Source organism: Myotis myotis, unplaced genomic scaffold (assembly GCF_014108235.1).
Source record: "Myotis myotis isolate mMyoMyo1 unplaced genomic scaffold, mMyoMyo1.p scaffold_m19_p_45, whole genome shotgun sequence".
NCBI classification, from domain to species: Eukaryota; Metazoa; Chordata; class Mammalia; order Chiroptera; family Vespertilionidae; genus Myotis; species Myotis myotis.
The window spans coordinates 320,549-342,673 of NW_023416352.1; the positions used below are offsets into that span (position 1 = coordinate 320,549).

Here is a 22,125-nt window from a genome sequence, read left to right on the forward strand (position 1 = left end):
GGGGCTGGTCGGGATGGGCGGGAGGCGGGGGGGGGGGGGGGGGGCGCGGGGGGGGGGGAGCCAGGCCGCAGTGGCCACCACCCTAAGACAACCCCTTGATGAAACAGACCACTCAGAGGCCGCCATCCAGAAATAACCACTTTAGTGGGACAAGCACGTTGCTATGGCAACCACGGAGCGTCAGGGTGCGGACCCAAGACACCCTCTTAGACGGGCTCCCATCGGTGGGGACCAGGCAGCCGGATGCTGCGGGAAGAGTCGGGGAGGAGCCCAAGGCCAGGCCCGGAAGGCTCCCTGGTGAGGGGGCCGCGGGGGAAATGGGGCGCTAGGTCTCCGGGGGGCGGCCCCCCAAGGAGCCGGACACGGTGCGAGGATGCGCGGGAGACCGCGCTGAGCATGTGAATAGGGGAGGACGGCCAGACTGCTCCTGCCCGGGCTGTTGGTTCTGAAGTGGCCGATCCTTATTCACTTTAATCATCCATTTGTCCGGCCCCACGTGGGGAAGTTCCATCTCTGGTCCTCTGGGGACGCCAGAGCGTGTTGGGGGACTCGGGGTCCCCAAGTAGGAGGCCTGTGGGTTCAGCCTGGCTCCCCTGCCTCGAAGCTGCGGACAGAGTCTGTCTCAGAGGCCGCGGCTGCAGATGTAGCTGCATTTAGGGGGGCGGGAGGGGACCCTGTACTTACTGGGGAGGCGGGGAGCAGGGTCTCCAGAGGAAGGGGCCCCACGGGCTCCAGTGGCCCCACCTTCAAGGAGGGGTGCATCTCCCCTCCCCAGGCCCACGGGACCTGGGCGTCGGGCCTGGCTGGCTCCACCCTTCAGGCCCGGGCATTCCCTCGCCAGATGCCCCTAAGGAGAGAGGCTGGAAGGGGAGACACCCAGTTAGGGAACCGCAGCCACCATAGCTGGCACCCCGCAGCCACCATAGCTGGCCCCCCACAGCCACCTTAGCTGGCCCCCACAGCCACCTTAGCTGGCCCCCCGCAGCCACCTTAGCTGGCCCCCCACAGCCACCTTAGCTGGCCCCCCACAGCCATGACACCCGCCCTGCTGAGTCCCTGCTGCCCTTCATCACGGACTTCACACCCTCTCGGGACTCGGAGTCCAGCCCTGTCACTGCCACGGTCAGACCCAGGCATCCGGGCCCCCAGCCCCTCCTCCCTCAGACCCAGGCATCCGGGCCCCCAGCCCCTCCTCCCTCAGACCCAGGCATCCGGGCCCCCAGCCCCTCCTCCCTCAGACCCAGGCATCCGGGCCCCAGCCCCTCCTCCCTCAGACCCAGGCATCCGGGCCCCCAGCCCCTCCTCCCTCAGACCCAGGACCCCGGCCCCTCCTCCCTCAGACATAGGGGCCCAGGCCCCCGGCCCCTCCTCCCTCAGACATAGGGGCCCAGGCCCCGGCCCCTCCTCCCTCAGACATAGGGGCCCAGGCCCCCGGCCCCTCCTCCCTCAGACATAGGGGCCCAGGCCCCCGGCCCCTCCTCCCTCAGACCCAGGGGCCCAGGCCCCCGGCCCCTCCTCCCTCAGACATAGGGGCCCAGGACCCCAGCCCCTCCTCCCTCAGACCCAGGAGCCCAGGCCCCCGGCCCCTCCTCCCTCAGACATAGGGGCCCAGGCCCCCGGCCCCTCCTCCCTCAGACCCAGGGGCCCAGGCCCCCGGCCCCTCCTCCCTCAGACATAGGGGCCCAGGCCCCCGGCCCCTCCTCCCTCAGACCCAGGCGCCCAGGCCCCCGGCCCCTCCTCCCTCAGACATAGGGGCCCAGGCCCCCGGCCCCTCCTCCCTCAGACCCAGGAGCCCAGGCCCCTGGCCCCTCCTCCCTCAGACATAGGGGCCCAGGCCCCCGGCCCCTCCTCCCTCAGACCCAGGGGCCCAGGCCCCGGCCCCTCCTCCCTCAGACATAGGGGCCCAGGCCCCCGGCCCCTCCTCCCTCAGACCCAGGGGCCCAGGCCCCCAGCCCCTCCTCCCTCAGACATAGGGGCCCAGGCCCCCAGCCCCTCCTCCCTCAGACCCAGGGGCCCAGGCCCCCAGCCCCTCCTCCCTCAGACATAGGGGCCCAGGCCCCCGGCCCCTCCTCCCTCAGACCCAGGGGCCCAGGCCCCCGGCCCCTCCTCCCTCAGACCCAGGGGCCCAGGCCCCCGGCCCCTCCTCCCTCGGACCCAGGAGTCTAGCCCATTTTCCACCCCACCCTCCACCCTCCACCCTCCGCCCTCCTCTAAGCCCCATCCCTCCCTGCCTCCCTTTCAGTCAGATACTCCTCCTTCTCCTCTTCATCTTCCTCTCCATCCTCCTCGGGGTTACTCTGGGCCGCGTGGAAGCGCAGGCAGTAGAGCAGCCGCACCCACTGGCTGAACTCGTAGTCGCAGGTCCTGGGCGGACCCCGCAGCTGCAGGTAGAAGGTGCGGCCGTTTTGAAACTTGACCTTGAGCTGTCTGCGGCTCTTGTCGTGGACGAAGAGCTGGACGAACTGCAAGGGGATCATCCTGGCGGGCGGAAGGGGCGCCTCAGGTCCTGCCTTCCCCGGCCGCCCCCTCCCCGCCGCCAGCTGGCGCCCTGGGAGTCGGGGTTGCCCACCTGGCCGCCCCCTTCTCTCCCCGGAGGGAGTCCTTTCCACTCTCTCTGCCGCTTGAATCTTCTCCATCCCCTCCTGGCACCCACAAGGCACACGTGTGCCTCCCGCTGGCCAGTCCTCTGTCCTAAACCCCTGAGTTGAATAGACACCCGCCTACTTGAAATCCAGTTCCATCTGGATGTGGGCTCGGCAGCTGACACAGAAAATGCCCAGCCACCACATTTCTGACCTCATCCCCACCCCAAACCCGCTCCTCTCCGTCCTCCCGGTTTTAACTGCATCCACTTGCTCAGCCAGGAGCCTGGAGGTGCTTCTGACTTTCCCTCTCACACCCTCACCCAGTCCTGCCCCCCCCCCCCAGAGTCCTGATGGCCCTGCCCTTAAAATGATCCACGATCCCGCCACTTCCAACCCCCAGCGCCTCCATGGGGGCCGCCCAGCCCCAGTCTGTCCCCCACGCGGTCGCCGGAGGGAACCGGTCGACACCTGAGTTGGCCCAGGTCCCTCCCGTGGCTCAGAGTAAAAGCCAAGTCCTCAGCTTGGCCAGGACGTCCTGCACGGTCTGCCCCTTTTGTCCCCTCTCTGCCCTCACCTCCCGCCTACCTCCCTGGCTCACTCCGCTCCAGCCACACTGGCCTCCGCGCTGTTCCCTTAACCGGCCAGGCTCAGTCCTGCCTCAGGACCTTTGCACAGGCGGTTCCCTCTGCCTGAAATCTCCCTCCAGCCACCCCCGTGGCTTGGCCCCCTCATCTCTCTCAGGGAAGTCTGTTTGCAATCCTGGGCCTATTTGCAGCCCTGTCCAGGCTTGCAGGCCTCCGCATGGTCCCCTCTCTGGGCCCCCATTCGGATCCACAGACCTTTTATCCCGTCGGACAAACTGCCATCTATTCCGTCTGCCTGCCCAGTAGAAGGTGAGCTGGAGGGCAGAGATTTGGGGCTGATTTTGTCACTGCTGCTTCCCTAGCACCCCGAGTGACACGAAGTACCGTGGAGACTTGTTGAGTATTTGAAGAAATGAATTGCTCTGCCTCCAGCCTGATTCAAGGTCCCAGGCAGAGGAAACAATCCAGAGAGGGTGGGTAAGCTGGCCTAGGTCACACAGCGGGATCTGTATTCTTAATCACAACCATTAGGGAGCCACAGAGGCGCCCTCTGGCCCAGCAAGCCTACCTCTAGGACTTGGTCTTACGCCCTCCTACCCGGGCACATGGATGTCCCCTGCCTGCCACACTGGCTGTAACCCCAAGACACCAGACACCACCTACCTCAGAGGGGGACGATCTATGATTATATTCTCAAGATGGAAGAACAGCCATTGGCATTGACAGAGAGCTTACTCTGTGCCAGGCACCGCTGTCCTAAGCACTTTTACTCAGTTTACCGCCCCCCCCAGCAGCCCTGGATGGGGGCTCTCCCCTCATCCCCATGTTCCAGATGAGGAAACCAAGGCACAGACAGGTAGGGAACTTGGGCCAAAACTAGTGAAAAGAGGGGAAGCCAGGACTTGAACCCAGGTCATCTGAGGGCGGCCTTTTGCTCAAGGCTGTTCCCTAGAACAGCAAGAAGGCCCCCCTCCCCCCCAAAAAAAACAACCATAGAGTGGTGCCCGAGGGCCCAGAGTCTGTTCAGTCGTGTATTGTCCACAAGGGGACCTGGTAGCTGCACTCACGTGGATATGAAATGGGTACTGACATCCTGCTGACAGAGTGAGCGCAGGGAAAGTGGCCTCTAGCGTGAGCCTGCAACTGTTAAAGGGCCAACACACACTAGATGTCCATCAGAAGTGGTGCAGAGAGCCCTGACCGGTTTGGCTCAGTGGATAGAGCGCCGGCCTGCGGACTCAAGGGTCCCGGGTTCGATTCCGGTCCAGGGCATGTCCCTTGGTTGGGGGTGTGCAGGAGGCAGCTGATTGGTGTTTCTAACTCTCTATCCCTCTCCCTTCCTCTCTGTAAAAAATCAATAAATTATATTTAAAAAGAAAGAAGTGTTCCAGAGTAACTCCGGCTGTAAGCTGGCCAGCAGGGAGGGGCCAGGGCGAGTCTTGAGGCTGAGTTTGCAGAGCAAGCTCAATGCTTTGACGTGGATGATATGTTTATTTGGAAGGGGGTGGTGAAGGGAGGGTGCTAAAGGAGATTATGGGGGTCAAAGCCTTCTCGCTGTGCCACCCTGAGCAGGTCACGGCTCAGTGGGCAGGGAGATCAATTGGTGGAATACAATTAGCACCGAAAAGAAAAGGAATGTTGTAGAAAAGGCCAGGCCACCATAAGACGCCTGGATACCGCTTTGGGGAACGTTTTAAACTGAGAGACAGGGATAACTAAAGGCTGTGAGACACCTTTAGTTCAGGTCAGAATCAGATTCTGCCGCCAAGTGAATTATAAAAAAGTCAGAGCCGCCCGGCCGGTGTGGCTCAGTGGTTGAGCATCGACCCACGAACCAGGTCGTCACCGTTTAATTCCGGGTCAGGGCACATGCCCAGGTCTTGGGCTTGATCCCAGTAGGGGGTGCACAGGAGGGAGTCGATCCATGTTTCTCTCATCATTGATGTTTCTATCTCTCCCTCTCCCTTCCTCTCTCTCTAAAATAAATAAAACATATTTTTTAAAAAAATATCAAAGCCACTGGCAGAACACTTCTCTAAATACACGATACCCATGGGCATGTTTGGGTATTTGCGGCTGGAGTTGGACGCAGGAGCCTAGGATGGGGGAAACGTATATCTTGTGTGTTTTTATACTTTGGAGTCGAATCTGCATTACGTTTCCCATGAAAACCCGGAGACCTGAAGGGGCAGTGCGCAGTGGGACACAGGTCGCCATGGTGAGGAGCCTGAGGTTCCGATCCCACCCCTGACCCATTGTGAGACCCTGGGCCGGCGGCTCCCCTCTCTGGGCCCCGTTTCTCTCTCTGGAGGATGGGGCTAAAGGGCCCCCCCGTATAAAAGTATGACGTCAGAGATGAGTGGCCCAGGGGGTGCTTGGCATGCAGTGGGCGCTAGCGGCAGGTCATCCTCTTGACCCCTGCCAGGCCGTGGCTGAGGACTGCTCCCCCTGGTCGCTAACTATCCCTGATTTCTGGCCCCTGTGGACGGCCCTGTCCTGGTTCTTCTGGGGGCGGCCATCCAAGGTTCCTGGCCCTCAGGTCATGTGGGCACGAGGAGGAGCTGCAGGGAGCCCAGGGTGCCCTGAGCTGGGGAAGGAGGCCCGGGCTGGGCTGGGGGTGGGGCAGGCACCTGAAGAGCTGCAGACGTCCATCGTCCTTGGCGGGGCCTGCCAGCAGCAACAGGTCTGGGAGTTGCAGGGCCGGACTGGAGGCTGCCACCCCCATGGTTACCTTGTTGGCAACTTCTCCTAACCGGGTCACCTGGGGTGGGGGACAAGGGTTAGAAGCTGGATAGATGGTGGGGTGTGTGTGTGCGTGTGTGCAGAATTGGGGAGGGATCAGAGGTCAAGAAGAAGTAAGGTTCATGAACCTAGTGAATGAAACACCAAGACGGGAGTCAGATGTCCTGAGGTCAAAGTTCATACAGGTGTTAAGTCAGGGAAACCGCAAGGGAGTCAGAGGCCAGGTTTCATAGAGAAGCTGAAGGTCTGCAGGTTTGGGGAAAGGGGTCGGTCAGGGATTCCAGGAGGTGGACGTTATGGGGGAGTTGTCAGAAGCGGGGAGAGCTGGGGTTCCCCAAGTCAGGAGGGGGGCGGCTCAGGCGGTCCTGGGGCTTCACACCTGCACGAAATTGCTCTCAAAGACGGTGAAGTCCCGCAGCTGGTCGAACTCCCCGCTCTGAAGGAGGCGTTGGAGCCGTCCAGGCCTGCCTGTGGAACAAGCTGAAACGAGGGTGTGTTCTAGGGGGGTCCAGTTCGGGGGTGTCTACTCCAGGAGGCTGAGCGTTGGGGGTACCGGGCTGTCGGTCTCCAATCGCCGGCCCCATCCCTCACCTGGCCCCGCCCCTGAGGCGTGGCTCCACCCCTCACCTGCCATCCAACCCACCTGGTCCCACTACACCTGCTCCATCGAGGGCCAGGGCCGTCTTGAGCTCTAGTCTCTGCTTCATCCTAGGGAGAAAACCGGGGAAGAAAACGGAGGGCGTGGCCACGGAGTGTGACGTCACAACGCAGCGGACCGGGAGACGCCGGTGATTGTGCCGTCACCCTAGGGGCGGGGCCAGCCAAGTGACGTCAGGCCCCGGTAGGGGGCGGGCACTAGTGCGCAGACGCGAGGAGCCGGCGCAGGCGCACGCGGGCGGGATGCGGTCCGTTCCTCCCAGAGTGCTCCGCGGCGCCCGGCGCACTCTGGCCCGTGGGCTGGTGGGAAGGGGCCAAAATGGCGGCGGCCGGCGCCAGGGCCACTCGGCTGCTCCTGCTCTTGCTGATGGCGGCCGCAGCCCCCAGCCGCGCGCGGGGCAGTGGTTGCCGGTCCGGGGCCGCTGCGCGGGGGGTGAGTACTCATAGGCGCGGCTGACAGAAATCGGGAGCCTCGGACTCTGAGGTCGGCGAAGGCGAGAACGGGGCCGCACAGGGCCGAGAGGGAAGAGAGGTGAAAACACCGTGGAAGGCGAGCTTGCAGCCCTGCACCTGCAGGGGCCGCACAACTGGGAGGAAGCGGGAGGGGCGGGGCTCGGGTGGGACCTGGGCACCCGTATGCGCGGCGCGGTGACGGTCGGGGCCAGACTGCCTCTCCTTTCCCGCGTTCAGACGCTGGGAACCTGCCTTCATGAATATGCATGAGGAGGTGTGGCCCGGCTGGAATGCTGGCGAATCAGACGTCGGGCCGCTAAAATGAAAAAGGCGGGGTGGAGGGCTCTCGCGAGTTTGGAGGGGGGGGGGGGGTGTGTGTGGTGTGTGTGTGTGTGTGTGTGTGTGTGTGTGTGTGTGTGTGTGTGTGTGTGTGTGTGTGTTTGTTGACTGAATATGCATGAGGGGGGCGGGGCTTGATCTGGGATTAAAATCTGGAAGGGAGGTTGCGCAGGTGCGAGAGTGGCGGATGCAGCAGAGTTAGGGGAAATGTGGAGATTTGGAGAAAAGGAGGGCGTGGATCCCTCCTTTTGGGGGGCAGTTAAGGCTACTTGGATAGTATTAGCTTGGAAAGGAAGCGCAGGTGCCTTTTAACTCAGGCACATTAATGACACTGGGCGTGAGAGTGACCCGCGCGGATAGTTGCCTTGGAAACGAGGTTAGCGTGCTTGCAGACTCTGGTTGTCTGGGGACCGTGCAGATCCTGGATTTTCATGAAATGGGCGGTGGAGCCGTGGGCAAGCGTCAGTGTTTGGAGATGAGTGTGACAATAAGGCTCCTCTCCCAGGATGCCGGTCTGCCCGGGGTCAGGGCGAGGGCTCTGTTGGTCCTCACTTGGGGTCCTCTGTCCGCAGGCCGGGGTGGAAGGTCGCGACGAGGCCTGTGGCACCGTGGGGCTGCTGCTGGAGCACTCATTTGAGATCGGTGAGTCCCGGCAGTGTCCTCGCCTGAACGCTTCCCCAGCGCCCCGTGAAGTCGGGAACCTTCGTTTGGGTGCTGTGCAGTGTGAGACACCCTCCCTTCACGAACAGCCTTGCTCCTGAGAGGGTGTTTGCATTGCCCTGGGGACGGGGGATAGGGGGGGGGGGAGGGGGAGGGGGAGGGTGGAGAGGGAGGGGGTGGATGTGTGTGGGGAGGGCACTCGAATAGAAACTATGCCTTTAACTATAAGGCAAATCCAATGCAGCAGCCGTGATAACCTCAGAGAGCGCTTCTCTGACCCATTGCCTGCGCCCTGCACTAGTGGTTGGATGCTCTGCGTGTACCAACTCCAACATCCTCACAACAGTCATTCAGGGGAGTAGGTGTGAGGGATGGCCCCATTTTTCAGAAGAGGAAACAGGCACAGAGGGGCACCACACGCCATGGCCCAGCCTACACAGCCTTGACTCAGATGCCCCCAGAGCACAGATGTCAGTGTGGCCCAGGGGTTAATAATCCAGCCTGGGAAGCAGCTCCCCATGTAACATCCGGGACGGGGGCCGGGTGGCACCAAGTGCTGTCCCCTGCAGCTTACAAAGGCCTTGATCTCTAGCTGCCCGCGCGCCCCCTCTACCCCCACGCTCCTCCCCGGATTGCCACCCCCCCATGGCTTCCCTTCCTGGCTCTGCTCACTCAGTACATTTTTATAACAGTTTCCTCTTGCAGCATCAGCTTGTTTTAAACTTTGATTAAAAAATAATAAAAATAATAATCCAGCCTGGGGCCCCAGACTCGGGGGCACTTGTTATAAACACTGAAGCTGGGCCTCTTAGACCTGGGTCTGACCTCGTATCTTCCTGAGAAAGCCAGGCTGATTGTGATGGCCCGGTGGGGGGTGGGAGGGTTTGGGGGGAGGGGGACTCTTGGTCCCTGTATTTTGTAGCTGGGCAAACAGGCTCAGAGCAGTTATGTGAATGTCCCTGGGTCGCCTGGCAAGGCAGGAGGGCTTAGGAGCTGTGGGGTTGGGGCGTCTGCCTTGCTCTGTGAGGACGTGGTGGGGTGTCCCTCACCTGCAGGTGGGAAAATCGGGCCCGGGTTGGGGAAGCTGGTCAGAGCAAGGGTTGAGGGGTGCTGTGGGGGTGCTCGCTGAGCCCAGGCTCCCACAGATGACAGCGCCCACTTCCGGAAGCGCGGCTCCATACTCTGGAACCAGCAGGACAGCACCTTGTCCCTGTCGCAGCGGCAGCTCAACGAGGAGGAGCGGGGCCGACTCCGGGTGAGGAGGGGACTGGGGCCCGGCGGGCAGGGGGGACACCTGTGCCCTAGAGTGTGGCATGCATGCCTCAGGGTCTTGGCCCGTGCTGCCCCTCCACCCAGCACACCCTCTCCTCCGCCAGTTTTTTTACAAAATATATTTTTATTGATTTCAGAGAGGAAGGGAGAGGGAGAGAGAGAGAGAAACATCAATGATGAGAATCATTGATCGGCTGCCTCCTGCACACCCCACACTGGGGATGGGGGGGTTGTCTAGGCTTGGCAGGTCCTGGCATCGTCCCCCTCACTGCCGCCTCTGCCCGCCCTGCAGGATGTGGCAGCCCTCAACGGCCTGTACCGGGTCCGGGTTCCGAGGCGGCCTGGCGCCCCTGACGGCCCAGAAGCTGGCGGCTACGTCTCCTCCTTCGTCCCCGCGGTGAGTCAGGGACGAGGACTGGCCTCTGTCCTTGTTCTTCCCACCCGTCCGGCCCGGCTGCCACCATTCGGCCCCGGTGTTTATGGACGGGGAGGACTTGGCCTTGTCCTCGAGGCCTCCCAGCCGCGTCCATGCGGTGGGTTCTCTGAGGGGCAGCGCAGGGCGGTGGCCTGGGCTTGTGCCCGAGGGGCAGGCGGCCGCGGAAGCTTGGAAGATGCTGCTGGGGCGGTGGGCGGGGCAGTGGGCGGGGCCGGAGGCTGGGGCGGGGGCGGTGGGAGGGGCCGGAGGCTGGGGCGGTGGGCGGGGCCGGAGGCTGGGGCGGTGGGAGGGGCTGTGGGCGGGGCCGGAGGCTGGGGCGGTGGGAGGGGCTGTGGGCGGGGCCGGAGGCTGGGGCGGGGGGAGGGGCCGTGGGCGGGGCCGGAGGCTGGGGCGGGGGCGGGGCCGGAGGCTGGGGCGGTGGGCGGGGCGGTGGGCGGGGCCGGAGGCTGGGGCGGGGCGGGGCGGGGGGCGGGGCCGGAGGCGGGGGCGGGCATCCCAGTGCGGGCCAGGCCTGGGCAACAGCCCCTGCTCCCCTCCTCCCCGCAGTGCTCCCTGGTTGAGTCGCACCTCTCGGATCAGCTGACGCTGCATGTGGATGTGGCCGGCAACGTGGTGGGCCTGTCGGTGGTGACGCACCCCGGGGGCTGCCGGGGCCAGGAGGTGGAGGACGTGGACCTGGAGCTGTTCAACACGTCTGTGCAGCTGCAGCCGCCGGTCACGGCCCCAGGGTGAGGGCAGGACGGGTACCCAGCCCCGCCGGCTTGGGGGTGGCTGACTCAGCCCCTCACCCGTCTCCTCCTCCTCCTCCACCACCTCCACCCCCGCAGCCCAGAGACGGCGGCCTTCATCGAGCGCCTGGAGATGGAGCAGGCCCAGAAGGCCAAGAACCCGCAGGAGCAGAAGTCCTTTTTCGCCAAATATGTGAGTGGGGTTCCGCCTGCCCTGCCCCCTCCTGACAAGCCCTGCGCCTCCTCCTCCCGGCCCCTCGTGCAGCCTCGGGCCTCCGTGCATGTCCCCCTGGCCCTGGGCTGAGCCTAGGCCTGGACGGAGCTGAGAGGGCTGGAGCCCAGGCGCCCAGGCCCAGGGCGTGGCCGGCTCGGAGCTGGTGGTGCGCCCGGGCCCCGGGTGGGGCAGTCGGGTAGAGGCAGCGTCAGAACAGAGGCCGGTGGAGAAGGGGTGCGGGCAGCCCCAGGAGCAGCTGGGACGAGAGTCCAGTGGAGAGGACGCGGCCTGGGCTGGGCCGGGGCCAGGGCTGTGAGGCTGGAGATGGGGTGGCAGGTTTAAGAGGAACAGGGTGGCTGGTGGGGTCCCCCAGGTCCAGGAGCAGGCGGCTCTGGGCAGGAGTATTTGGGTGCCAGTGCTCTGGGCCAGGTGCCCGAGGCCGGGCTGGAGCTGAGGAGGGGCCAGGCCTGCGCTGCCAGAGAAGCCCCGAGGCCCAGGGTCCCGGGACCTGGGGGTGCTGGCTGAGGGGGTGGGCCCGCCAGGGGTGCGGCCGGGGCTGCGGGTGGGAGGATGCTGAGCCCTGCGTGTGGGCGCCGTGCCCGCAGGGCCTGAGGATAGCCCAGCCTGGGACTGTGAGGAAACAGGCCCAGAGAGGCCGAGAGCTTGCCTTCCTGGCTGCCCTCCCGAGGGCTGCAGGACCCACGGCCACCACTGGCCCTGACCCGCGCCCCTCCCTCCTCAGTGGCACCTCATCCTGGGGGGGGCCGTGTTGCTCACAGCCCTGCGTCCGGCCGCCCCGGGGCCCGCGCCGTCTCCGCAGGAGGCCTGAGTCTGGAGGCCTGAGTGAGGACCCAGCCCCCCGCCTCTGCCCACCGTGCACCCCCTGCCCTCCCGACCCGACCTGACCCGTAGTGACGTAGGGGACCTGGGCCCTCTCCTCACGCGGCCTCCCCTCACGCCAGCCCCCCTTCCCCGCCCTGGGGGATACTGCTCACACTCACCTCCTCTCTCTCTCTCTCTCTCTCTCTCTCTCTCTCTCTCTCTCTCTCTCTCCGTTGCCCGTCCTGTCTGCCCACAGTGGATGTACATCATTCCTGTCGTCCTGTTCCTCATGATGTCGGGAGCACCGGATGCCGGGGGCCAGGGGGGTGGTGGGGGTGGGGGTGGCGGAGGGGGCAGTGGCCGGTGAGGGGCGCGGGGCTTCCCTCCTGCCCAGAGAGCTGGGCCTTGTTCATCCCAAAAGGCTTCGCTGGCCCCTCCCCCGGGGGCCCCTGTGTTCCTGTCTGGAGGGCGGTGGGGTTCTTGGCCCTGCTGCCCCCGTGGCCCCAAGGCTTCCCTCTGACCCCGTGTCCCGTCACCCCCAGGACCCCAAGCCCTGCAGTCCGGGAGCTCTCCAGCTCCGCGCCTTTGTTCTCACCCTGGTTCCGGCTGGGCCACACGCCTGTCCCTGTGCCCTGAGGGCACAGCAGGCCGGGCTGGCGTGGGCGTGGGCGCGGGCGCCTGGCTCCGCTCCTCCCTGGCCCTGCCCTCGGGCCTGCTGCCCCTTTTCTGCCCAGGATGCCAGGCCCCGTGTCCACGTCAGCACAGAGCAGACGGCTTCCGTGCGCAGCCCCGGCCGTCACTCCCGCCGCCGCTGCCTTCCCTGGGCCGCGGGCTCCGGGTGAGGACGCTGGGCCTCTGCCTTTACGCCCCCCCCCCCCCCAAGCTTATCTGGTTACAACCATTGAGAATACACTGAAATACATGAAGGTTTGAAAGTTACACTTCCAGCAGCCAAGTGCACTGTGGACCTGGCCCCTGGTGCATGTGTGTGCACGTGTGTAGCATTGCTGAATCTCCGTGTTCACGTGAATTATGCGGAAACCCCAGGAGATGGCCCTCGTTGTTGTCATGGCTGCAGGACGCTCCTCCGCGCTGTGTGTCCTGATTAAACTGGTCCCCAGTGTTCACTGTCTCGCTCGCTTCCCGCTTCCTGTGGTTGTTAACAGCCCCACAGGGAGCTCGTGGCCACCCCTGTGTGTGTGTTGTTTCCTGGGGACGCGTGACTGGAAGTGGGGTCACTGGCAGCTTAGAGGCCTTTTCATGAGCAGGTGAGGCGTGAGGCGTGGGGTGGGAAGGTGTCCCCCCTCACTTTTACCCCTTGATTTTCCTTCTGGAGATTGATGAGCACAGGCCATTGGGGGCGCTGTTGATCTCCCCGCTGGTCACAGAATCAACTCCACACGCGCCTGCCACTGGCTTCGCTCCTGCGGACTTCCTGGCTGGTGCCCAGAGGGGCCTGGTCCCTGTGCTCCCCAAAGGGTGCCCCTGTGCTCAGTTAACCAGGGACATGCAGGTGTAACTAAGATAAAACCCTGCGCCCCAGCTGGTGTGTTCAGTGGTTAGAGCATTGGCCTGCACCCTGAAGGGTCTTGGGTTTGATTCCCAGTCAAGGGCCACATACCTGGGTTGCAAGTTTGATCCTGGCCCTGGTCGGGGCGAATGCAGAGGCAGCTGATCAATGTGTCTCATATTGATGATTCTCTTACCCCCTTCCTCCCATTATCTAAAAATCGATGGGAAAACGATCCTTGGGTGAGGACTAACAGGAAAACACAAATCCCCGACCCGGAAGGCTGGGCGGATGGCCTTTGCCGCCGGATCCATGTCGCCGAGCTGCCTCCAGTCCCCTTCCCACAGCCTCGCCGGCAGGCGCCCAGGCTCAGCCTCTCAGAATGAGGCAGAGCGAGGTGGCACTGGATTGTCTGGGAACTTGGCCTTTGCTCAGTGGCGTTTACGTCGGAAGTCCTCTTGGGAGTCGCCTGGTGTTGCCGACCCCTGTTTTCTGAGGCCCTTGGACGGCCAGCTGCGGCCCTTCCCTCGACCCCTCTTCCTCCACAGGCAGCCACCTGCCCTGCGCGGTGACAGGTGGCCTGAGCGGCCCAAGGGTCCCACCCTCACGTTTCCTCAGTGTCTGTGTGACACACCTGTCAGCACTGGGGCTATTTCACCAGTTTGGTTTTTTAATATATTTTTTATTGGTTTAAGAGAGGAAGGGAGAGAGAAACATCCATGAGGAGAGAATCATTGATGGGCTGCCTCCCGCACGCCGCACACAGGGGATCCAGCCTGCAACCCGGGCACGTGCCCTGACCGGGAGTCGAACTAGCAGCCTCTCTGCATGGGATGGCGCCCGACCAGCGAGCCGCACTGGGCAGGGCTCGTCTTTTTTTTTTTTTTTTATATATTTTATTGATTTTTCTCAGAGAAGAGAGAGGGATAGAGAGTTAGAAACATCGATGAGAGAGAAACATCGATCAGCTGCCTCCTGCACACCCCCTACTGGGGATGTGCCTGCAACCAAGGTACATGCCCGTGACCGGAATCGAACCCGGGACCCTTCAGTCCGCAGGCCGACGCTCTATCCACTGAGCCACACCGGTCAGGGCGGGGCTTGTCATTTTTTAGTGGACTGCAGTTTGAGTCTTTATTTATCTCCCCCCTTGTCCTCTAAGCCTGTTGATCGCTCTCAAGTGGCCACAGTTCTGGTGTGGAATGTTCTAGTCCTTGTCTGAGCTGTCCGGCTCCCTGGGCTCTGTCCTTACTAAACTTCCGCTTCTTGCCTGACCCTGGAGCGCGCGCTCCTGGCTCCGTTTATTGGCGAGTATCTGGGGGCACAGCATGAACCTCAGAAGGTACAGAAGGGTCCACAGCAAAGAGCCTTCTCCCCGGCCAACACTGCCCCCCCCCACGCCCCCCCCCCCCCCCGCCCTGGCCCGTCCGGGGAACTGTTCTGGAGGGACTCTCCATAGACAACCCATTGTGTGCGTCAATAGTTTTGCAAAAGTGTGTTGCTTTCATTCCCCCTCCCCCACTGGACATCAGTTGGAGAGGTTTCCGTCTCTGATGTAAAGTGCGTCCTCAGCCCGGCCGTGTTGCGTGGACCTATGAACCAGGAGGTCATGGTTCGATTCCTGGCCAGGGCACATGCCCGGGGTTCGTGCGTGGCCCCCAGTGTGGGGCGTGCAGGAGGCAGCCGATCAATGATTCTCATCACTGATGTTTCTCTCCCTTCCTCTCTGAACTCAATAAAAATATATTAAAAACTAAATGAAGTGGGTCCTCACTTGTGGACTGGCTCACATGGGTTTCTTCGGGCCCATCAGTGGCCCTTTGAGTTTCCTGTGGGAATCCCCAGGCACCTGCGTGGCTTTGCTCCTGCGTGTAGGTGCGGCCGCACTGCCGGGTGGGGACTTGCTGGGGCGTCAGTCCCCGCCCAGCCCCGCTGAGGTTCCGAACAGCACCTCTTCCTGGATGATGCCCAAACCCGCCTCCCGCCCAGACCCTGCTGGTCTCCGGACCCACAGCTGCTGCCCTGGACGTGCCTCAGGAACCACCGAGGAAGCCGGTGCCACCGTCGCCCATCAGCGCTGCTGGGGGCCTTTGTTCCAGCGAGTGGTGCCGCCACCTACCAGCCTCGCAGACCGGAGTGCTGCTCCCTGCCTCCGTTCCTCCTGCCTCCTCCCTTCACCGTGTCCCCGTGACCACAGCCCTGGGCTCATCCTTCCCGCCTGGGCCATCAGCCCACCACCTGGCCGCCGCCATTCCCTCTCCGTCCATCCCCCTCATGGGGGCTTTCTGCCCGCTGCGCGGACCCCACTCCTCCTGCTCACAGCTGTGGCTGCCCAGCGCCCCCAGGACCAAGTCCCAGTCCCTCAGCGGGGCCTTTGAGGCCTGGAGTCACTTAGCTGCCACCAGGCGGGGCTGCAGGCACAGTTCTCGCCCTCTCCGCCTCCCCACAGCCCCCACCCCCTTTCTGCTCTGCCCCTTCTTTTCTTTCTCCACTGAGCTCAGCCCTCATTTTTCCTCCTGGACACCCACCCCAGCCTCCCCAGCCTCCTGACCTCTGATGTGAGGGGGGAGGGGGCACCTACAAGGTAACTCAGTGATTGCCCGTTTCCCTATGTCCTTCCTCACCCCTTGGAGGCCCCTCTCCGCCCTACAGAATGTCACCCACTCTGGCATCGGGGAACCCCTTCCCCAGCCTAGAGCTTCGCATTGGCATTTGGGGGTCCTTAGCATAGGGTTTGACAACTTTTTAAAGATATCTAAGACACCCAGCTGGTGTGGCTCAGTGGTTGAATGTTGACCTAAGAACGAGGAGGTCATGGTTCGATTCCCAGTTAGGGCACATTCCCATCACTGATTTTCATCATTGATGTTTCTAGCCCTCTATCCAAAATAAATAAAAATATATTTAAAAATAAAATAAACTAATGCTGAAACCACAGGAGAGCACAAGAATATAAAACTAAATCAAGAAAATATTTTTAAAGAGTTTATGCCTAATTTTAGTATTTTTAAAAGCCTCTTTACTACCCAAAATGGCGCACTGTAGCATGTGGCTTCTGGAAGCAATTGTACAGGAAGCAAATCTTGCAGATGGGACTCCATGGTGAGGACCAGGGGCCAATTGTTGGGGCCCCTTTAGCTGTCATTCACCTTTGCACCCACTTCCATTCAGTAAGGATTGTAACTGTCATTACAAAGGAAACACACTCAGTTTGTCCCAATTCTTAGAGACTTCCAAGCAAACTGTACACCAAATCCCACCTTCCTTTGTTTCCCATACAGTCCCGTATGCATCTCCATGGCAACACAGGAGAGACTGTACCCCCAGAATGACTGGAAGTCCAGAGGGTTAAGTTGGCACACGCACAGGAAGCTGAGTATGATGCCGAGTATGCTGTGTACGTATTGACTAGGAGTAAGAGGTTTTATTGTTACAGAATTTTGGGATTCCTCCCTGCCCCCTCCTTCCCCACTGGCGCCCCCTCCCCATCCTGCTTTTTGCTGGCACCAGTCCCATGTCTAATACAGCTGGGTTGCAGTTCCACCCTCTGCCGCTAGGTGGAGGCAGAGGAATTCGCGCCGAGACTGTCTCTGGCCTCAAGCCGACCCCGGCGGCACCCCTCCCGGGGAGACGCGCCCAGCAGGGGGCGCTGGCGTCCGGTCCTTCGGGGAAGGTCGGGTTCCCACGGAGCCTGGGTCCCGGCAGATGCGGTCCCGGGAACACTGGGCGCCTGTTGTCTCCTCTGCAGGGAGAGCCCGGCCAGGTCCTCCCCGCTGCTGCTCTGCTCCCCGCGGCCTGGGGGGGAGGAGGCGGTGGGGGCTGGGCAGGAGGATGGAGCAGGAAGGAGTAGCCCTCTTCTCGGTGAGCTCAGCCAGGAATCCAGGGGTCAGCAGTGAGGGAGCCCATTCCCGGCCACCCCGGGGGCCCGCCCAGCCCTGGCCCTGCCACTCACGTGCTGTGTGTCTTTAGGCAGCTTGCTCCCAGTCTCTGAGCTTGTTCTCCGTTTGCTGCGTCCTGGGCCTGGGGCAGGTCCGGTTCCTCCAGGCAGTGTCCAGCGTCCGGGACAGACAGAGAAGAGAGAAAATGGGGGTCACAGGGGTCCTCCCACCCCAGGGCTCTGGCTTGGCCGCCCCGCCGCCTCCACAAAGCCCGCGAGGACCCCTGGTGGCTCCCCTCCCGCTCAGAACTTGGGAGCCTCAGCGCTTTGGGAACAGGAGAGGGAGGCGCAGAGTGAGAGGGGAGCCCTGGGGTGGGAGAGGGGTGGGGGGCAGGGATGAGGGGGGGCCTGGACAGAGGCTGGGTGAAGACAAGGCACAGAGGGAGGGAGGGAGGGAGGCTGCTGGAAGGGGAGAACCCCTGGACTGGGGGGCGGGGGGGGCAGATTCATGGAGGAGAAAAAGGAATAAGATGGAGAGGGGGAGACAGAAGAGAGAAATGAGAAGACAGAGAAAGGGAGATGAGAAGAAGAAAAGGAGAGATTCAGAGGCGAGAACTCACAGGAAGAGGGAGGGAGGAGAGAAGAGAGATGGAAGAGAGAAGGGAGGGGGAAGACATGGGGAGAAAGTGCAGGGAACAGGACGAGGGGAGAAGGAGGAGATGGGGGCGCTCAGGAGAGGGGAGGAGGGAGCAGAGAGGGGAGCAGGGAGGGAAGGGGGGTGAGAGAGAAGGCAGAAGTGGGAGAAAGAGGAGACGGGGAGGAGGGAGAGCTTGGGCCAGAGGGGAGGGGAGGGAGAGAGAGAAGAGAGAATGAGGGGCAAGAGAAACGGGGAGAAGGACCGGGAGGGGGAGCAGGACAGGGAGGTGACGAGAGGGAGAGGGGTTGGCGACACGTGGCTCTGAAGGAGGGAGAGAGCAGGAGCAGAACAAGAGGAAGAGGCCAGGAAGCAGGACGGAAAGAGAAGGGAGAGGATGTGGGGAGAGAAGGAAGAGAGAGCCAGGAGCAGGTGGGGGAGAGAGAAAGGCAGGGGACAGAGGAGTGAGGAGTGGGGCGGACAGGGGAGGGGGAGGAGGGCGGGAAGGAGGGGAGGTGTGAGGAGAGGCCAGGCCTCGGGAGGAGGAAAGGCCGGGAGAGCAGCAGGAGGAAGAGGTGAGAGGAGGGAGCCTGTGTAGGCGGGAGCAGGTGTGGAGACGGGGCTGAGAGAAGGGGAGGCAGGGACAGAGTGGAACAGAGGTCCCCCCTCACCCACACCCAGAGGCTGGGGGAGGTCTAGCGGAGGGCAGGGTGGAGGGAGGAGGCTGTGGGCTGGACAGGGATGGGGGAGGCCGTGGGAGGAAACCCAGAGGCGGGAGAACGTGGCCTGAGCCAGGGAGCAGCGGGACGGTGGGGGGTGGGGGTTGGGGGGGGGTGAGGGTGTGTCTGCCCAAGTCACAGCCTGGCGGATGCTGCTGCCCACACCTGGCAGCCACCCTGTGGGCATTTTTGTGACCAAGGGACAGAGTGACAAGTGGGAGGACAGACTGTGCACAGAGGAAGGTGCGGCAGAGAAGGAAGCGGTGAATAGAGTGGGAGGGAGGGAGCAGAAGGGGGAGAGACAGACAGACAGGGAGACAGACAGACGGAGAGACATAGGGGAGGAGGGACAGAGGGAGAGAGGAGGACAGACGGGGAAGAGGGAAGGGAAGGTGGGCAGCCTCCATCCCCGGGGCGTGTCCCCGCCCCACGCCCCCTCATCCCCTGTCCTGGCTCCCCTGAGCTGAGACTGACGGACACGGACACAGGGCCTGCGAGTGGGGAGTAAACATCAGTGAGCAGGAGGCAGAGGAGAGGGACCCACGGGTGGATGAGGAGGCCCCCACGTGGGAGAAGGAGGCGAGGGAGGAGGAGTGGTGTGGGGGGGACTGAGAGGGACAGATGGACAGAGTCCAGCAGGAAGGCTGGGAGGTGTGAGAGGCTATAGAGGAAGGGACCTGGGAGAAGGGCTGGAGGGGGGAGGGGAGAGACTGAGCAGAGGGGAGGGCGGGCGGAGGGTGAACCTGGTGCAGAGCCTGGAGGGGGGAGGAAGGGGAGGAAGAAGCTGTGAGGACCAGGTCGGGAGGAGAGAAGGCTGTGGGGAGGGGGGACATGGGGGGCAGACAGACAATAGGGAGACACTGAGAAGGGGGAGGGGGAGTGGCCCAAGGAGATGAGAGAATGAGAAGGATGTGATGAAGGAGGTGTGAGCAGAGGACAGTGGGACTGGTGTTCCAGGGAGACAGCTGTGTGAGGAGGAGGCACAGGGAATGGAGAGAGAGAGAGAGAATGAGAGAGAGAATGAGGGAGAAAGAAAGTGAGAGAGAATGAGAGAAGGAATGAAAGAGAGAGTGAGAGAGTGAGAGAGAGAGAGAAATAATGAGATGGGGAATGAGAGAGAGAGAATGAGAGGGAATGAGAGAGAGAAGGATTGAGAGAGAGAATGAGATAGAGCAAATGAGAGAGGGAGAGAGAAAGAATGAGACAGAGGGAATGAGATAAAGGGAATGAGAGAGAGAAAAAAAAGAATGAGATGGAGGGAATGAGAGCGAAAGTATGAGAGCTAGAGAGAGAGAATGAGAGAATAAGAGAGAGGGATTGAGAGAGAGAGGAAGAATGAGAATGAGTGAATGAGAGGATGAGATAGAGGGAATGAGATAAAGGGAATGAGAGGCAAAATGAGAGAGAATGTGAGAGAGAGAGAATTAGAGGGAATGAGAGAGAGAGAAAGAAGGAAGGAAGGAGAGAGCAAGGGATCGAGAGAGGGAATGAGAGAATGAGATGGAATGAGAGAGAGGATGAGACAGAATGAGAGATAGAAAGAATGAGACCAAGGGAATGAGAGGGAAAGAATGAGATAGAAAGGAAGACAGAGAGAGAAAGAATGAGACTGAGGGAATGAGAGAGAGAGAGAGAGAGAGAGAGAGAGAGAGAGAGAGAGAGAGAGAGAGAGAGAATATGAGATAGAGGGAATGATAGAGAGAGAAATAATGAGATGGAGGGAATGAGAAAGAGAAAGAGAATGAGACAGAGGGAATGAAAGAATGATAAAGGGAATGACAGAGGGAATGACAGGGAATGAATGAGAGAATGAGAGAGTGAGAGGGAACGAATGAGAACAGAGGGAGTGAGAGAGAGAGAGCAAGAAGGAGATGGAGGGAATGAGAGAGAGAGAAAAAAGAATGAGACTGAATGAGAGAAAGCGAAAGGATGTGATGGAATGAGAGAGACAGAATGAGATAGAGCTAGAGAGAGAGAGAATTAGACAGAGGGAATGAGTGAGAGATAGAATGATATACAGTGAATGAGAGAGAGACAGAACAAGAATGAGATGAAGGGAATTAGAGAGAGAAAAATGAGAGAGGAAATGAAAGAGAGAGATTGACACAGAGGGAATGAGAGAAAGAATGAGATGGAGGGAATGAGAGAGAGAAAGGATGTGGTTGAAGGAGAGAGAGAGAGAGAGAGAATGAGACAGAAGGAGTGAGAGAGGGAATGGTAGAGGGAATGAGGGAGAAAGTGAGAGGGAAAGAATGAGACAGAGAGAGAGAGAGAGAGAGAGAGAGAGAGAGAGAGAGAGAGAGAGAGAGAGAGAAAGGTCAAGAAAGAGATGGAGGGAATGAGAGAGAGAGAGAGAGAGAAAGCAAATGAGAGAGCAAATGAGAGAGGAATTAGAAAAAGAATGATATAGAATGAATGAGAGAAAGAAAGAATGAGATGGAGGGAATGAGAGAGAGGAAGGATGAAATAGAAGGAGCAAGAGAGAGAATGAGATGGAGCTAAGAAGAGAGAGAAAGAGAGAGAGGAATAGATGCCATCCATCCGGAGAAAGGGGGAGGGCGGTGCAGATGTTCACGGTTGAGAGGCAAGTAGACCTATAGAGCCCGTTCTCTTCCCCTTTCTGAGCCTCAGTTTCTGCTCCTGCTTCCTAGGTGGCGAGCGAGGGAGCACTCAGGACTTAAAGACCAGGGAAGTGTCAGTGCCCATGTGCCCATCATTGTGCACTGCCGTCTCCCGGGTTCTATTCCAGCATTTTTTATCTCACTCTCTCCATTCTTATGATCTCCCCCGCCCCCCTCCCCAGTGGCTATCATTATCCACAAAGAAGAAGTGAAGTTGGAGCCCAGCGGTGCCCACCGAGAGCCCCAGGAGAACTAACCCCTCTGTCAGGAAAACCTCACCGCTGCAATGCTGAGAGGAAAGGAACAGGGAAATGAGGAAGCTGGGGGTGGGGTGGGGGGGAGTGGGAGGGGCAGGAAGAACAGAGGGAGGGAGGAGAAGCCCCAGTGAGTGGCAATCGCCCAGCACACAGTTGGTGCTCAATTAGTGCCCCTTCCCTTTCCAGGTGGAGCACATGGAGAGTAAGCAGAGAACTGGAGGCCGCAGGAGTGGAAGGGGAAGGAGAAAGTGTGAGGAGGGGAGACCATGCTTATAAACAGCCTGGCACACAGTAGGTGCTCAAGAAAGAGAAATCAGTAAGAAGGGAGGTGAAGAAGTCACCACAGAGGAAAACAGGAGGAAAGAGCCTAAAGAGAGAGGGCTGCCCTCGCCGGTGGGTCAGTGGTTAGAGCATTGGCAGGAACACGGAAGAGTCTCAGGTTCCAGTCAGGGTTCATGCAGGGGGCAACCCAAAGGTGTGTCCCTCACATCCATGTTTCTCTCTCTCTTTCTCCCTTGCTCTCGCTCCCTCTCACTCTCTCCCCCGCCCTTCCCTCCCTCTCTCTCTCTAAAAAATCTGACAAAAAATATCCTCAGGTGAGCATTGATGACAAATAAGAATAAGGAGGAGAAGGAGGAACAGATGGAGGAGGAGAGGGTGGAGGAGGAGGATGAGTAGGAAGAGGAGAAGGAGTACAAAGAGAAGGAGGTGAAGGAGAAGGGGGAGGAAGGAGATGAAGGAGAAGAAGAAGGAGAAGGAGAAGGACCAGAAAGAAGAAGAGGACAAGGAGAAGGAGAAGGAAGAGAAGGAGGAGGAGGAAGAGAAGGAGGAGGAGAAGGAGGAGGAGGAAGAGGAGAAGGAGGAGGAGGAAGAGAAAGAGCAGGGGGAAGAGAAGGAGGAGGAGGAGGAGGAGGAGGAGGAAGAGAAGGAGGAGGAGGAGAAGGAGGAGGAAGAGAAGGGGAAAAGAAGTAGGAGGAAGAGGAGGAGGAGGAAGAGAAGGAGAAGGAAGAGAAGG

General features: G+C 60.9%; 2 protein-coding genes across 5 annotated transcripts; one reads left to right on the plus strand and one right to left on the minus strand.

Moving 5' to 3' along the window:
• Nucleotides 1-2,210: 2,210 nt before the first annotated feature.
• FAM71E1 (family with sequence similarity 71 member E1) lies at nucleotides 2,211-6,811 on the minus strand. The gene is made up of 4 exons (XM_036307087.1): nucleotides 6,555-6,811; nucleotides 6,291-6,391; nucleotides 5,800-5,930; nucleotides 2,211-2,478 (listed from the first exon to the last, which is right to left on the minus strand). Exons 1-4 carry the CDS (start codon nucleotides 6,616-6,618, stop codon nucleotides 2,211-2,213), a joined length of 564 nt encoding a protein of 187 aa, XP_036162980.1. The 5' UTR covers nucleotides 6,619-6,811.
• Nucleotides 6,812-6,843: 32 nt separating this feature from the next.
• Nucleotides 6,844-12,624, plus strand: EMC10 (ER membrane protein complex subunit 10). Of its 4 annotated transcripts, none has more exons than XM_036307166.1 (8): nucleotides 6,844-7,001; nucleotides 7,933-8,002; nucleotides 9,166-9,275; nucleotides 9,531-9,689; nucleotides 10,275-10,456; nucleotides 10,556-10,649; nucleotides 11,413-11,513; nucleotides 11,749-11,819. In XM_036307166.1, exons 1-7 carry the CDS (start codon nucleotides 6,888-6,890, stop codon nucleotides 11,497-11,499), a joined length of 816 nt encoding a protein of 271 aa, XP_036163059.1. In that variant the 5' UTR covers nucleotides 6,844-6,887; the 3' UTR covers nucleotides 11,500-11,513; nucleotides 11,749-11,819. The 4 variants fall into 4 exon arrangements, with proteins under 4 accessions (XP_036163059.1, XP_036163061.1, XP_036163058.1 ...); XM_036307168.1 differs by having other exon boundaries at nucleotides 9,585-9,689; XM_036307165.1 differs by lacking the exon at nucleotides 11,413-11,513 and having other exon boundaries at nucleotides 11,749-12,624.
• The last annotated feature ends 9,501 nt before the right edge of the window (nucleotides 12,625-22,125 follow it).